Source organism: Rhinatrema bivittatum, chromosome 3 (genome assembly GCF_901001135.1).
Source record: "Rhinatrema bivittatum chromosome 3, aRhiBiv1.1, whole genome shotgun sequence".
In the NCBI taxonomy this organism is placed as follows: domain Eukaryota; kingdom Metazoa; phylum Chordata; class Amphibia; order Gymnophiona; family Rhinatrematidae; genus Rhinatrema; species Rhinatrema bivittatum.
Genome location: NC_042617.1, coordinates 285,732,561 through 285,748,781, shown reverse-complemented (window position 1 = coordinate 285,748,781; position 16,221 = coordinate 285,732,561). Strand labels below are relative to the sequence as shown.

General features: G+C 43.0%; 1 protein-coding gene across 10 annotated transcripts in view; it reads left to right on the top strand.

Moving 5' to 3' along the window:
* The window catches only part of R3HDM2 (R3H domain containing 2), a 447,291-nt gene that overhangs the window by 385,584 nt on the left and 45,486 nt on the right, over positions 1–16,221 (top strand). For 6 of the 10 annotated variants that reach the window (XM_029594890.1, XM_029594896.1, XM_029594891.1 and 3 more), the window contains 5 exons: positions 2,071–2,313; positions 2,782–2,911; positions 9,709–9,866; positions 10,645–10,805; positions 11,479–11,582. In XM_029594890.1, coding sequence (XP_029450750.1) covers positions 2,071–2,313; positions 2,782–2,911; positions 9,709–9,866; positions 10,645–10,805; positions 11,479–11,582 — 796 coding nt within the window. The remainder of the gene's footprint in view (positions 1–2,070; positions 2,314–2,781; positions 2,912–9,708; positions 9,867–10,644; positions 10,806–11,478; positions 11,583–16,221) is intronic. The other 4 variants (XM_029594892.1, XM_029594895.1, XM_029594889.1 and 1 more) reach the window with 1 other exon arrangement.

Genomic DNA, 16,221 nt, shown 5'->3' with positions numbered 1-16,221 from the left:
GTTGTTTAACTCCCTCCGGGTGCAGGTGACGCCCTTGGGATGCCTGAGAGGCAAGATTGATGTTGCGGCCCTGACGGTGCATCCTGATGTGGTATGTTTCCTTCGAGGGGCAAAACATTTGAATCCTGCAGTCCATCCAGTATGTCCTTCGTGGAGTCTTAATTTGGTACTCAGGGTCTTATGTGAACCTCCTTTTGAGCCCCTCAAAAGGCCACCTTAAAGGATTTAACTCTCAAGATGGTGTTTTTGGTGGCTATCTGAAATTCAAGCCCTCTCTTGTAGGGAACCTTTTTTGCGGATTTCTGATTCTGGGATCTCGCTCAGAATTGTTCCATCCAGTGGAATTTCGGCCTTTCCCAATATTGAACTGGATGCCCCTCATGCTAGAGAACTGAATTGTTTGGATGTCAAGAGAGTTCTCTTGCATTACCTCAAAGTCACTAATGCCTTTCAGGTTTCAGATCATTTTTTATTCTATGGAGTGGTGCTAAGAAAGATCATAAAGTGTCAAAAGTGACCATAGCCCGTTGGTTGAAAGAAACCATTGCTTCCGCTTATATTCGTCGCGGACGGCCTGTTCCGGAGGGGTTAAAAGCACATTCGATCCAGTCGCAGGCTGTTTCCTGAGCAGAGTGCCAGTTGATCTTGCCGCAACAAATCTGCAGAGCGGCGACTTGGAAGTCTCTGCACAATTTTGCCAGACACTACCGTTTGGATGTCCAAGCACCGGACATCAACTGTTTTGGAAGCAGTGTCATTCGAGCAGGACTCTCAAGGTCCCATCCCAAATAGGGAAGCTTTGGTACATCCCAGCAATTCTGGACTGTTCCGGGTATGTACAGGGAAAGGAAAATTGATTATTACCTGCTGATTTTCATTCCTGTAGTACCACGGATCAGTCCAGGCACCCTCCCATTGGGGGGGGGGGGGGGGGTGACCAGTATTTTTCTTGAGAGTCCCCTCGTTTTTTATTCACAGCAATTTGTCTGATTTCCTAGGTGCTACAGAAGATTACTTCACCTTATCCTGGTTATCACATGTACATAGTTTGATTGGTTTTCTTCTTATCCTTGCTTGATCTGACCATTGTTTAATTACTTATTTCTCTTTGGTAATGTTAATACTGAAGAGATGCAGGTGGCACACTGGTTTAAGAGGGGGTGCTCTTCAAGTTTTTCTCTGTTTCTATCTGCTGGAAGGGATGCAAAACCCAGCAGTTTGGACTGATCCGTAGTACTACAGGAATGAAAATCAACAGGTAAGAACCAATTTTCCTTTCTTGTGTCCATTGACATTATTCATTATTTTTTTCCCCTTTTTTCATTTGGGGCAGTCTGTAGCTAGGAATTCCCCATGTATGAGGACTGCCATCCTGCCTGTCCTCCGGGAAAGCAGAGTTGCTTACAGAAGAGGTGTTTTCAGAGGACAGCAGGATATCAGTCTCATGAAATCTGCTTGCCTTTCCTTGGAGTTGGTTTTTCCATGTTTAAGCTGAGAGGCCTCCACCTGGACACATGTATTATGCCAGCCTGCACATGCCCAGTAGGTCACAAAGTTATAGGAACTTGACATAAAAGTTCCAGGCTGGGCTTCATCGGATGATGTTAACCATATGTGAGGACTGAATTCCTGCTGTCCTCAGAGAACACTTTTGTTACAGGTGAACAAATCTGCTTTCCGGAGGCAAAGCACTGTTTTTCCTGCAGAAATGGCTTTGAAAATTACCCTCTAAATGTATTTTGTAAACAGCTTACATTAGGGAACATTCATAAAGATTAATGAAAAGAAAAAGCAATTCAGTCCAAAATAACTCTTTAAGATCTAAGATGTCATCTTTTTCTAACTATGTTTAATGGGAGCTTGAAGCTGTGTGGCAATATTTGGGGGGGGGGGGGGGCCGTGTCTAATTGGCTGAAAGTTTCTCAATGTTTTAACTGTGACAAAAATAATGCAAGCGGGGATAGAATAGTTCTTGGGCAGGAGGTGAGTTTGTAGGTTTTATATGGATTTTATAGACACATTGCAGTTTGCATTAATATTTGTGCCCTTTTTTTCCCTATTATGATTTAGGCAGATGAGTTGAACAGCCACTTTGGTCAGATGAGCCTCAGCCGGCAGGGTTCCTCCGAGGCTCCTGACAGTTCCTCCACTCTCTTTCAGCCTCCGCTCATTTCTCAGCATCCACAGCAGGCCGGCTTCATCATGGCTTCTGCAGGGCAGCCCATGGCTGCTAATAGCTATTCTTCCTCAGGACATCCTCCTCCCAGCCAGCAGGTTTTGCAGCCCCAAGGCTACATACAGCCACCACAGCAGGTACACAAAACTTGCTTATAGGATCAGCTGCCAGAAGATTCCATGTCAATCAGGACAGGCTAAGCTAATCTTGGTTTTATTACTTTTTGCAGGCATCAAGAAGTAGTTCCTGCTTTTCTTAGGGAAAAAGAAACTGCGTCTCTATGCATGCAGTGTAGCCAAAATCACAACTGGCTCAGCCTATCCTTGGTGACATGAAGCCACCTGGTCACTATATGTAGATGTAATCAGCTCAGCTATATGTAAATTATCCTGATAGTGCAAATGTTTGTCTCATCTGAGGAATTCACTGGGATTATGATTTTCTTTTGATGCATTATTTCAAGTTACAATGGCATAATGCAGGATTCTACAGGTGTCTGTTGGCACAAAAAGCCTGTACAGCCTCTCTCCTGATCAATTGCCATCTTTCTCTTCTTTCCATCCATTTTATTTTATTTTTTCCATCATCGTGAAATGTGACTTCAGATCCAAGTATCCTATTATCCTCCAGCACAATACCCAAACTCTAGCCAGCAATACCGACCCCTGTCACACCAGGTAGCCTACAGCTCTCAGCGCGGTCAGCAGCCTCCAGCACCACAGCAGCAGCAGCCTAGTAAGTAGCTTTACCTCTCGTTTCTGTTGGAGATGGCAGCATGCTATATGCTAAATATAAGACCCTTAATAAATATAACAAGTAATCTCAACCTGAATTATATAAGACCTGTTAAATAGATGTCTAATTTGAAATCTGTGATGCTGAGTGTACCTTCATACGATGCTGCTCAATGATCAAGCTATCGTGTCTGTGAGCCTGAATATAAGGCTTCTAAATCATTAGGTACCTCAGTGATACTCTTTGAAATGGACAACTAGGTGTTTCGGAGGCTGGCTCCTTCATCAGGGGCTGGTTCTTTGAAGAGAGACTCGTGGAATGTAGATTGTTGTACAGTGGCCACTGTCATTCATCAAATTGTGGACTGCGCCGCTGAAAATGCGGTCTGTGGGGCTCCGTACTTGACGACCGGCTGCTCCTGCGGCTCCTTTATTGGCGCCAATAAAGGAGCCGCAGGAGCAGCCGGTCGTCAAGTACGGAGCCCCACAGACCGCATTTTCAGCGGCGCAGTCCACAATTTGATGAATGACAGTGGCCACAGTACAACAATCTACATTCCACGAGTCTCTCTTCAAAGAACCAGCCCCTGATGAAGGAGCCAGCCTCCGAAACACCTAGTTGTCCATTTCAAAGAGTATCACTGAGGTACCTAATGATTCAGGCTCACAGACACGATAGCTTGATCATTGAGCAGCATCGTATGAAGGTACACTCAGCATCACAGATTTCAAATTAGACATCTATTTAACAGGTCTTATATAATTCAGCATGCTATATGGGCATTTAAGTAGTACTGCATTTAACAATGTATGCTGGTGGTAAATATTGGCATGACTTAGGAGGAATATGAGACATGACACTGAGTGACTTCAGCCACATGAGAAATGTCAAAATCCTACAATAGGGTATTCCTTATCATCCTGCCATACCAGTCTTGACAAGTGGGTTTTGCCTCCCTGCCAGCAGGTGGTGACAGAACTATAAATTTTCCATGACATCATGCACAGTACATGAATTTGTGCAGTAATACATTTTGTTAGTATTTCTCTGTCTCCAGCAGATGCAGACATATTTGAACTGATGCAGCATTTAGAGGGCTCACAATTAACTGCCCTTTGGAGTTCCCAGTGGAGCCCAAGTGGTGAGGAAGTAGACTCAGGTAGCCATAAGGTTCCTGAGACCGAAATACTTCTTTTGGGACCATTGTTTATTGATTTCTTCTCCTCTCTTTCCTTCTACCCCCACCTTAGCCTTCTCCATTTTACTCTCAGAAAAAAACACCAAGGGCAGGTGTTAAGTTCTAAGCAACCCTGAAAAGGGTACAGAAAAGCAGTGTTTATCCTCCGACTTAATATCCTAGCGATATTAAGTCGGAGAAACCAAAAATTTAAAAAAAAAATCTGCCCGCCAGTTGGCGGGTTAGAAAACACTCAGTTTTGTTGGCATCTGTTTTCCGAACCCCCGTGGCTGTCAGCAGGTTCGAAAACCGATGCCAGTAAAATTGAGCGTCCGTTGTCGGACCCGCTGACAGCCATCCCTAATGCTAATAAGGAGGCACTAGGGATGCACTATTGTCCCTAGCGCCATTAGCGTGCGGCCTCATTTAAATAGAGAATCGCGCGCCCAGGAGAGGTGCCTGGGCGCACATTGGGAGAGTGGGCACTCAACACGAAGCGCCAGCTCTCCCACACTTTTTATTGAATTGGCCTGTTTGTGTGGCCAGAGGTCAATTTTATTTTTTTTTTTTAATTCTTTATTTATTCATTTTAATACATAAACAAAAAATTTTTGCTTATAAAGAAATATTGCGATTCCAATAACAAACAGAAAAACAAAATTATTTTGTCACCTTCATAAGGTCAAAAACAGAGACATTCACCCCCAAGGAATAACTTATATAGATACTTCCTAAACACCGGTGACCAAAATACTTATATAATTTCTAACATTATTTAATATATTGAATCTCGCACCCAGCAGAGTATTAATTTGTGGATCCGGAAATCTTTAAAGGAACACTTTTAGAACAATAAATCAATATTTAAACAGGCTGCTCGTAACAACACATCCATTTTCTTCCAATTTAGGTTAAGATGTTAACTTTCCTGGCCTCAATAAACTCCTTTAATTGCTCAGGAATAAAAAATACATAACGTTCATTATCTTTCATGAGAAAACATTTGCAAGGAAATTGTATTTTAACAGTATAGCCCAGCCCTATGGCCTCTTGTCTGAGGGTTATAAACCCCCGACGCCTGGCCTGTGTGGCCGGAGCTAAATCAGGAAAAACGTTTACTACAGCCTCATGAAAATTATGGGGATATTTCCGAAAATATGCTCTCATCACTAGACGTATATCTTTAACGGTAATAAATGACACCAACAGTGTTCCCCTATTTATAACTTTGTAATGTAGAATCTTCAAGGAACCCAGTTAGGTCCCCTGCAAAGGGAACATTTGCAGGATCTCCTGTGCGCGTCGATGCAGGTAGAAAAAAACAGGAATTTATAGAAGGTAGATTTTCTTCTGTTATCTCCAAGTTCATTTGTATGAATCTTTTCAAAGTTGTGTAAGGGATTTCTCCCACAACTTTGGGAAAGTTGGTAAATCGTAGATTCAAATGTCTAGATTTGTTTTCTATAAATTCTACGCGTCTGGAGATAGCTTGAGAATCTTTAATTGCTGCAATTTTATACTGTTGAAGCTGTTTATTTTCTTCTTCCATTTTACTTATTTTCCCTTTCATACCGTCTAGTTGTGTTTGCACTGCATCAACTTTATGAACGCTCTGCAAATTAGAAATCTCCATTTTTCCATTCATGGAGTTTATTGCCGAGGCCATGCCCACCATAAACTCCCAGAGGGATTCTAGAGTCACCTGCGCAGGCTTCTCAGGAATGACAATTAGGTCTTTCTTTGTGCTATTTTCTGCGGACATACCTTCTCCCAGACTCGTGCTGGTTACGATTAGCCCCTCAGATCTTAGCTTCTCCTCTTAGCTTCTCCACCGGACTCGATGTTAAAGGTCCGGCTGTTGCCCCGTCTGGAGTCAGTGAGGTAAACCCTGGAGTTTGGCCGGCTTGAATCGCTGCCGTGCCTCCACTCCACATCTCCTCTGCTGCGCTCTGCGTAGGTGGTTCTCTCTGCTCTGGGCTTAGAGACACCTCCCCCGTCGGCAAGGTTAGCCGTTCCACGCTTTCCTGCACATCGGTTTCCTCAGCTCTCTGTTGAGGTGTTGGACTCACAAAACGGGTAATCTCTGTCTGAATACTTGGGGAAGGGTTTGTTCCGGTCGGGTAGGTCCGAACTCTACCTTTCCTCTTAGCAAGCATTTTTTTCCTCCAAAAAGCAAAAGACGAAGGCAGAGCGTTCCCGTTTAGGTCTCAATACGAGCGGCCATCTTGGATCCCTCCAGAGGTCAATTTTAAGTTAAGCATCCTGTTTCTTTTCCTCAAAGTATCCAATTCAAGAGATATTGGATTTAAAGAAGGTAAATGCAGCTCTCAAGGTTCCCCGTTGCCACATGGAAACCCTGAGATCCAACTCTGAGGTCCGTCATAGCGTGGTACACAAGGAGAGTTCTTGGCATCTCTCGCCTTGATAGAGGCATATCTGCACAGGCCGGAGCACCAGAAATTCCTGAGGTTCATGGTCCTAAGGGAACATTTTTGGTTTTGAGCCTTTCCCTTCGGCTGGTGACAGCTCCACATAACTTCACCAGGGTGAAGATGGTGGGGGCAGCTGCATTGCAAAAGAGAGGGTGTGTTGGTGTATCCGTATCTGGATGACTGGCTTATTCATGTGAAATCAAATGACCTCTGACAATTAGTACAAAATGTACTGATGCACTTGAAGTCTCTAGGATGGGTGGTGAACTTAGCAATGAGCCATTTAGTCCTCTTTCAAACTCTGGCGTATCTGGGAGCTCAGTTCAATACACTAGCGGAGAAAGTGTTTCTCACAGAGAAAGATTGCTGAAATTGCAGTCAGATTCGGCTTCTGCTAGAGTTTTCGGTACCCAGAGTCTGGAAGTATTTACAGGTTTGGGTTCTATGGCATCAACATTGGAATTCTGAATTGGATAATAGTCACTACCGATCCAAGCTTCTCTGGATGGAAGGTGTTGTGGCAAGATCAGTCAGCATAGGGCCAGTGGTCGAAACTGGAGGCCTCATGGCCTAACAATCTGTTAGAGACTAGAGCGGTGCATTTTGTGTTGCATGCCAGTCTGCCAAGGTTATGCGGCCTTTCAGTACTGGTCATATCAGACAATGTGACAACAGTGGACTACATCAAACGTCAATGCGGAACCAAGAATCAGGCAGCGGCTCGAGAGGTCCGGGAGTTGATTCTCTGGGTAGAACAGCACTTGGAGCAGCTGGCAGTGTCTCACATCACCGGAATGAATAACGTTCAGGCGGATTTTCTCAGTCAGAGAAAGTTAGACCCCAGGGAATGGGTACTGTCAGAGGCAGCAATGTTTCTCATTCACGGAAGATGGGGATATCCCAACCAAAAGAACACTAAGGTGTCTCGATTTTTACAGCCACTGAACAGAACACGGTACAAAGAAATCGGAGCTCCGGTGCTGTTGTGGACTCGAGAGATTCTTCTTTGTCTTCCCTCCCATGACCTCTGGTGGACATGGGATTACGGCAGATAGAGAAACATCCAGGCAAACGTGATCCTGGTGGCTCCAAAGTGGCCACATTGACCATGCTTCCCAGATCTGATAAACATGGCCATAGATGGGACCCTGAGGTTCAGACATCGGTTGACTGTTTTCCACCAGGGCCCAATATTTTTGGGTCAGGCGGCTCACTTCTGTCTCGTAGCATCGCTTCTGAGAGGAGACAACTGTGATGGAGGGGATATTCCGACGTGGTTATTTCCACCTTCTACATCCTTGATGTATGTGCAAATTTGGAGGATCTTCGAGTCCTGGTCTGCTGTTGACGGAGTGCAGCCTCAGTCTGTTCAGGCTACAGTGTCGCATATTTTGGCTTTTCTTCAGAAAGATTTTGGTCAGGGGACTGACCTTTAACTCTCTGAATGTCCAGGTAGCGACATTGGGTTGTCTCCATGATAAGGTGCAAGGGTATCCTCTGCCCACACATTCGGATGTTCTATGGTTCTTTCAGGGAGCTAAGAACTTGTGTCCTCAGGGGCGGCGCATTTGTCCATCTTGGAATCTGAATCTAGTCCTTAGATGATTGTGTGAGGCGCTATTTGAACCACCAAAGAGAGCTACGGTTAAAGACTTGACTCTTAAAGTGGTTTCTTGATTGCTATTTGTTCAGTCAGGAGAATTTTGGAGTTCCAGTGCTGTCGTATTGAGATTCCTTCCTACAGATGTCTGATTCGGGAGTATCTTTATGCAATGTGCCTTCTTTTCTGCCTGAGATAGTCTTGGTGTTCCATCTTAGCTAGCAGTAGAGCTTCCGGTTTTAATGGATTTGGATTCCTCTACACCTCATGTGGGGGAGCTTAGGCTCTTAGATTGGAGATATGCATGATTGAGGTATCTAAAGGGCACTTAAGATTTCCATAGATCATATCACCTCTTTGTACTGTGGAGTGGTCCAGAAAAGGGAAATAAGTTGTCTAAGGCTACAATTGTGCGGTGGCTGAAGAGGGGTTTAGGGGCGCACTTGACGTGTTCTCAGTCGACTTCCTGTGCTAAGTCACATCAGGTGTCTCCGCATGAAATTTGCTGGGTGGCTACTGGGAAGTTGTTGCATGCTTTTGCTAGGTATTGTCACTTGGATGTCAGGGCTCTGGCTTCCATGTGCTTTAGTGAGAATGTTCTACGAGTGGAACTCTCCACGTCCCACCCAAGTTAAGAGGAGCTTAGATACATTCCAGGAGTCTGGACTGATCTGGGTATGTACAGGGAAAGGAAAATTGGTTCTTACCTGCTAATTTTCATTCCTGTAGTATCACAGATCAGTCCAGAGACCCTCCCATTTATTTGGGGGGGGGGGGGGGAAATCCGCCGCTCATACTGTGTGGAGTTGTTGGAGGTTTCAATGCTGATCACTTATGTTAAATTTGGGAAATGAGTTTTCCTTTTTGGGCAACTTCACCTTCTTCCGGCTCGGAGGGGAGAGAGTTTGCTTAGAAGCTTGCTTAGAAATTTATGGCTTGGATACAGGTCAATACTGAGGGACTGCAGGTGGCACACTGGGTTATGTACAGTGTCAGTGAAACTTTCTCTGTCTCCATCTGCTGGCAAGGAGGCAAAACTACCAGGAGTCTGGACTGATCTGTGGTCCTACAGAAATGAAAATTAGCAGGTAAGAACCAATTTTCCTTTATTACTCATTTGCTGGTCTGATAATTATTAGTTGATTAGCTTTGACAAAGGTATACTGATAAGGTTTACTGCTGCTCATGCTCATGTACTGTGAGTGATGTCATGGAAAACTTGTAGCTCTTTATCTCTGCCTATGGCAGGGAGGCATGATCCACTTGTCTGGATTGGTATGGCAGGATTCAAGGAAAGGAAATTATCAGATAAGATTATATTTCTCCTCTTTTGAGGTGCTTTTCTGTACTTGTGAGCTATATTTAATAAATTAAATTATTTCTAGAGTTTGGATTTAAATTGTTTTGTTGTGCAGGAATAACATTACAAGCAGTATCTTCAACAGCTAGCCAGGGATCAGAGATCTTCCTGGACAAGCCAGAGAGCAGGGGGTCCTTCTGTACTTTTTTTTTTTGCACTGTATGCATACTCAGTGCCACCATTTGCACATCATATAAATACTGAAATCCAGTTTCTCTCCTCCTACAGATCTACAGCCCATAATGCCTAACCAGCAACCAGCGTACCCAGGCATGATGGGAGTCCAGCAGCCCCAGAACCCAGCCTTGATCAGTAACCAGAGAGCTGGCATGGGTAACCAAATGCAAGGTGTGATGGTCCAGTACACTTCATTGCCATCCTATCAAGTGAGTGATGTTCACAACTATAAATGGAATTTCCAACCCACAATCCAGATAGCGTATATTATTTGAATCATGTAACCGAAAATCTATTGGCACCTACTAGTTAATTTATAATCCAAACCAAACTTATTTATGTGCCTATCTGTAAACCGTTGTGATGGTATACCACTAAACGACGGTATAGAAAAGTTTTCAAATAAATAAATAAACTACAACTACAACATCAAAAACTGTTCTGGGGAGGCTCCAGAAACTTTGGAAAGTTGTAATTCCTTGTTCTAGAGTAGAATTTCCATGGGGCATGGTGGTTTTACAGATGGCAAGACTAACTTATTATTTTATTGGAATAGTATTCAACTCCTGCTGCTGTCTCTGGATGCAGTCATCTAGCGACATAGCATTATGCAGAACGTACCTTAGTTCTCTGACAGAATTATTGAGTTTTCCTAGAAATCATTCAGTTGTATTGTTTGAAAACATGGTGTGAACCTCCTGCCTCCTTTCCCCCACTGCCCCTCCCCAAGTCAGAACATGGGGGGGGGGTGGGGAGAGACGACACTAAGGTTTACATGTTAAACAATAATTATTTAGACAAGTGTAGCTTAATAAACTAATGGACAAGGGAAGCCATGGTACAGAGACAGCTCATAATTTCAGCCAGAGCTGGAGGCTGCATTGCTGTAGTTGCCTGCATTAACTGGCTGGTAAACCCAGCTGAGTTGCAGGCATTGGCTAGCGAGATCATGTTTCTTTACTGCATTTTGTGTCTCCATTACTTTTGGCCCAGGTTCCGGTGAGTAGCGACTCCCCGGGTGTCGTGCCACAGACGTATCAGCAGCCAGTGCTGATTCCGGTGACTCAGTCTGTTCAGGGAGGGCTGCCTTCTGGGGGCATGCCTGTGTATTACAGTGTTATTCCTCCAGCACAGCAGAACGGCTCCAGGTGAGGACAGGGGTGAAAGGGACCATCCAGAGAAAGCTCTTTACAGCATTTAGGTTTCTCACTTTTCTTCTTTCCTATACAGGCCAGCTCTTTACACCTGCTCACTGGAAATCCTTCACAAGCAGTCAAGATTTTGTATTTCTTCACATAATCTCTCCCATAGTATCCCAATATTGTGGAAATCTCTGTGAAAAAGAGAGCAGAGAATGTTCATGCTGGCTTAAGTCCTGGGAAAGCTGAATTGAGGGTTGTGGGATTGTGATTTTTTGCATACAAAGAAGCTATAATTTTCTCCAATGCTGCTCATAGAGGGAACAGGAACATAAACCAAGGATCATATTCTGCTCTCTCTCCTCTTTGGCAGCCATCTGGTTGGCTTCATTAGTAGTTTAGATTCTTTGCAGACTGTGATACATTGTCTTGCATTAACATAAAAGTTATCTAAAGATCACAAATCAAAATATGGCAAGAGATGTCTTCATAGTGGGATAATTCTGTCGGTCTTACAGAAAGTACTACAACCTGTAGAGAATCCAGCTTTCTGCACTGCAAATCAGTTACTTTGAAAAGACCATTTTTGCCCACATCGTTCTAAATATCTTGAAAGAAGAGCTTAGGAAACTACAGCTGTGTTCATTGCACGCTCAGCAGCCAATCCCCTTCTGCTTTTCAGCCCGTCGGCAGTGGGTTTTCTTCAGCCTGTGGGCTCCGAACCATACCAGATGCCTCAGTCCTCATCCCCCTGCAGCCCGCCACAGATGCAGCAGCAGTATTCAGGTAAAGCATGCCAACTTAGTTCAATCTACCCCAGCAACTCTTGGGGCTTAAATGGGAGACTTTTGGTTAATAGTACTGTAAATGAACTCCAATTGCCACAGTAGCTGGATGATTTGAAATGGTATATTTTTTTCATCTTGTTTTGCATTTAATGTGGTACTCTGGTTGTGAGAACAGTTTCTGATATTACTGCAGGAGTGTGCTTTCATATATGGTGTAGTAATGGTCACTGCAAGAGTGCATTTACATATATGGCACTGCAGTGATGGAACAACACCATAAGCCAAATTTTCATTATTGCAGAACTATATTATATAGGGAGAAATACATGTATCTGTTTCCTGCCTTGTATGAAATGCATTTAGGGAAACCTTTTGCACCACCTGGAAAGGCAGTATAGTATCTTGACCAAAGATTCTTTTAAGGATTAGTTTCTAATATGATTGTTGTTGAGAAGTGGTTGCCATCTGTTGGGGACTCATGTGTACTGCAGAGGTCTATTTGCAGACATTATTGATGCTACCCACCATTGTTTAAGGTAGTAATAGTCTTATGAAATTTTCTTGAAGCATGCAACAAGTAAATTCCCTTTAGTTTCAAACGATAAAAGTACCCTAAAAAGTTGTTATCCTTATACTTAATGTAAAGGTATCCTAAATACCCAGGGCCAGGGAGGGCAAGTTTTAAAGTGATGTAAGAAGGAAATGTTAAGAATTAGAAATGTTTGCTTGTTTCTCCTTAGTGTGCATAAGAAACAAATGTATACGTGGTAATTGCTTGTAAGTCTTTATTTGCTCTCAATTAAAAGTTTAAATATAGTGATTTACCTATGTAAGAAGCATTTTACCTGTGTGTGCTGGCTGTCTGAACATTGCCCACCCTCACTGTGGCTAAAAGTCTGTCCATTGTTTTGCAGCAGATTTACTCTCAGCCACATTGAGAGGCGGTATTCCAGAATGCATGTTTAGATGGGAGGAGCGGGAAAAGAGAGCACAGATATTACATTTTCCATGAAAAGATTTCGGCTTAAAAAAAAAAAAAGAGCAGGTGCCAGTGACAGCATGTACTTTGAACCTGCATCAAGTTTCAAAGCAAAAGTACGTGCATACTTTACCTTTGATCATTGGTGCAAAGCTCGCAGGTTAAAAGTCCCTGGGATTTAATCCCATTGTGGATAGTCTGAAAACTGTCCCCCCAAATGCCACAACTCCCATAGCAATCTAAAACCTAACAAAGAACTGATCAAATTTGAGATGAAGGCAGCAGTCCAGCAGCAAGATGGGGGCCTCCCAATCTTTTGCATCGAATGTCACATGTATGATTTTTTACCTTCCGGTGAAAAGTTGTACATGTTCATCCAATGCAAACAGCTCCTGTCTCTCAGAGAATGAGTCCAGTCTCTGGAAGCTAGAGCGGCAGACTTGGAGGAGCTGAGGCAGACAGAGATGTATATAGATGAGACCTTCAGGGACATAGTAGCCAAGTCCCAACTTCAGGCTGGCAGCCCTGGTGCTGCTTTGGAGGAAGAATTGAAGAGCATCAACCTGGTGCAACAGGAAAGGATCCTGTAGGAAGGACCTGCTTTCCAGGTGGTGCATTGTCCTTTTGCACTACCCATGTGTCTCCCAGGGCTACTGCCCAGGAGGGAAGGGTTAGGTCAGCCAACATAGTTGGTAATTCAATTACTAGGAATGTAGACAGTCGGGTGGCTGGTGGGTGTGAGGATCGCCTGGTAACATGCCTACCTGGGTGCGAAGGTGGCAGATCTCACGCGGCACCTAGATAGGATTTTAAACTTTGCTGGGGAGTAGCCGGCTGTCATGGGACCATGTGGGCACCAACAAAATAGGAAAATGTGGGAGGGAGGTTCTGGAAGCCAAATTTAGGCTCTTAGATAGAAAGCTGAAATCCAGAACCTCCAGGGTGGCATTCTCTGAAATGCTCCCTGTTCCATGTGCAGGTCCCCAGAAGCAGGCAGAGCTCTGAATTCTCAATGCATGGATGAGACGATGGTGCAAGGAAGAGGGATTCAGTTTTGTAAGCAACTGGGGAACCTTTTGGGGAAAGGGGGAGTCTTTTCCGACAGGATGGGCTCCACCTTAACCAGGGTGGAACCAAACTGCTGGCATTAACCGTTTAAAAAGGAGATAGAGCAGCTTTTAAACTAGAACAAAGGGGAACGCCGACACTCACTGAGCAGTGCATGGTTCGGAGGGAGGTATCTTCAAAGGATACTAATGATGCATTAGAATTAGGGCATCCCAATAGTGAGGTTCCAATAATAAGAAAAGTCCAAGTGCCTGTAATTAAAAACTCACCTGAGCTAAAAAATTCCAATTCATCCCTATCAATTAAAAAGCAGAATGAAAATACAAACAAAAAACACACTTTGAAATGTTTGTATGCTAATGCCAGAAGTCTAAGAAGTAAGTGGGAGAATTAGAATATATAGCAGTGAATGATGACATAGACTTAATTGGTATCTCAGAGACCTGGTGGAAGGAGGATAACCAATGGGAGAGTGCTATACAGAGGGACAAATTATATCTCATCTGGGAGGCGGGGTGGCACTTTATGTCCGGGATGGCCTAGAGTCCAACAGGATAAAGATCCTGCATGAGACTTAATGCACAATCTAATCTTTGTGGGTAGAAATCCCTTGTGTGTTGGGGAAGAGTATAGTGATAGAAGTATACTACCGTCCACCTGGCCAAGATGGTGAGATGGACAGTGAAAAGCTAAGAGAAATTAGGGAAGCTAACCAAATTGGTAGTTCAGTAATAATGGGAGATTTCAATTACCCTATTATTGACTGGGTGAGTGAAACATCAGGGCATGCTAAAGAGATAAAGTTCCTGGATGGAATAAATGACAGTTTTATAGAGCAATTGGTTCAGGAACCAACGAGAGAGGAAGCAATTTTAGATCTAATTCTCAATGGAGCACAGGATTTGGTGTGAGAGGTAATAGTGGTGGGGCCGCTCGGCAATAGTGATCATAATATGATCAAATTTGAATTAATGATTGGAAGGGGTACAGGAAGCAAATCCACACCCCTAGTGCCAAACTTTCAAAAGGGAAACTTTGATAAAATGAGAAAAATAGAAAAAAACTGAAAGGAGCAGCTACAAAGGTAAAAAGTGTGCAAGAGGCATGGACATTGTTAAAAAAAACAACAAACAAAAAAAAACAAACCCAACCCATCCTAGAAGCACAGTCCAGATGTATTCCTCACATTAAGAAAGGTGGAAGGAAGGTAAAACGATTACCGGTATGGTTAAAAGGTGAGGTGAAAGAGGCTATTTTAGTCAAAAGATCTTCATTCAAAAATTGGAAGAAGGATCCAACAGAAGAAAATAGGCATAAGCATTGGCAAGTTAAATGTAAAACATTAGTAAGACAGGCTAAGAGAGAATTTGAAAATAAGTTGGCCGTAGAGGCAAAAACTCACAGTAAAAACTTAAAAAAAAAATATCCAAAGCAGAAAGCTTGCGAGGGAGTCAGTTGGACTGTTAGATGATCAAGGGGTTAAAGGGGCACTTAGGGAATATAAGGCCATCGTGGAAAGATTCAACTATTTCTTTGCTTCAGTGTTTACTGAAGAGGATGTTGAGATTTTCATGTGTAATGATTCAGATGGACTGAACCAAATCACTGTAAACCTAGAAGATGTGGTAGGCCTGGTTGACAAACTGAAGAGAAGTAAATCACCTGGACCAAATGGTATACACCCCAGGGATCTAAAGGAACTCAAAAATGAAATTTCAGATCTATTAAAAATTTGGAACCTATCATTAAACTTATCCATTGTACCTGAAGACTGGAGGGTGGCTAATGTAACCCCAATATTTAAAAAGGGCTCCAGGGGCGATCTGGGAAACTACAGACCAGTTAGCCTGATTTCAGTGCCAGGAAGAATAGTGGAAAAAGTCTGAAGATCAAAATCACAGAACATATAGAAAGACATGGTTTAATGGAACAAAGTCAGCATGGCTTTACCTAATGCAAATCTTGCCTCACAAATCTGCTTCACTTTTTTGAAGGAGTTAATAAATATTTATTTATTTTATTTTTTATTTATTTGTGTTTTTCTATACCGGCATTCACAGGAGTACGTATCATGTCGGTTTACATAAAACAAGGGGTGATCAATACATTATAACGACATAACTAAAACATAAGAGTATACATTACAGGAGTATAAACAAGTGCACGGAAGAGAAAGTTACAATAAAACAGGGGTTATTCTAACTGGGATTAGAGTTAAAGGAAAGATAAACAAGTTTAACAAGAAGTAAAACGTAGTGATTGGTTTGTAGTGTCTGATTCAGTTAGAAGAGAATGTTCAATTAAATAATTGTTCTTTTAAATAAATATTTTATTTGATAGAAAATGTTCAGTATTGCTGTATTTGATTTTGCTGCAATTGATGGAAGTGAATCCTTAAGGGTCTGGAAATGCTTTCATGAACAGCCATGAACAGCCATGTAGATAAAGGTGAACCGGTAGATGTAGGGTATTTGATTTTCAGAAGGCATTTGCAAAGTTCCTCATGAGAGGCTTCTAGGAAAAGTAAAAAGTCATGGGATAGGTGGTGATGTCCTTTCGTGGATTACAAACTGGCTAAAAGATAGGAAAC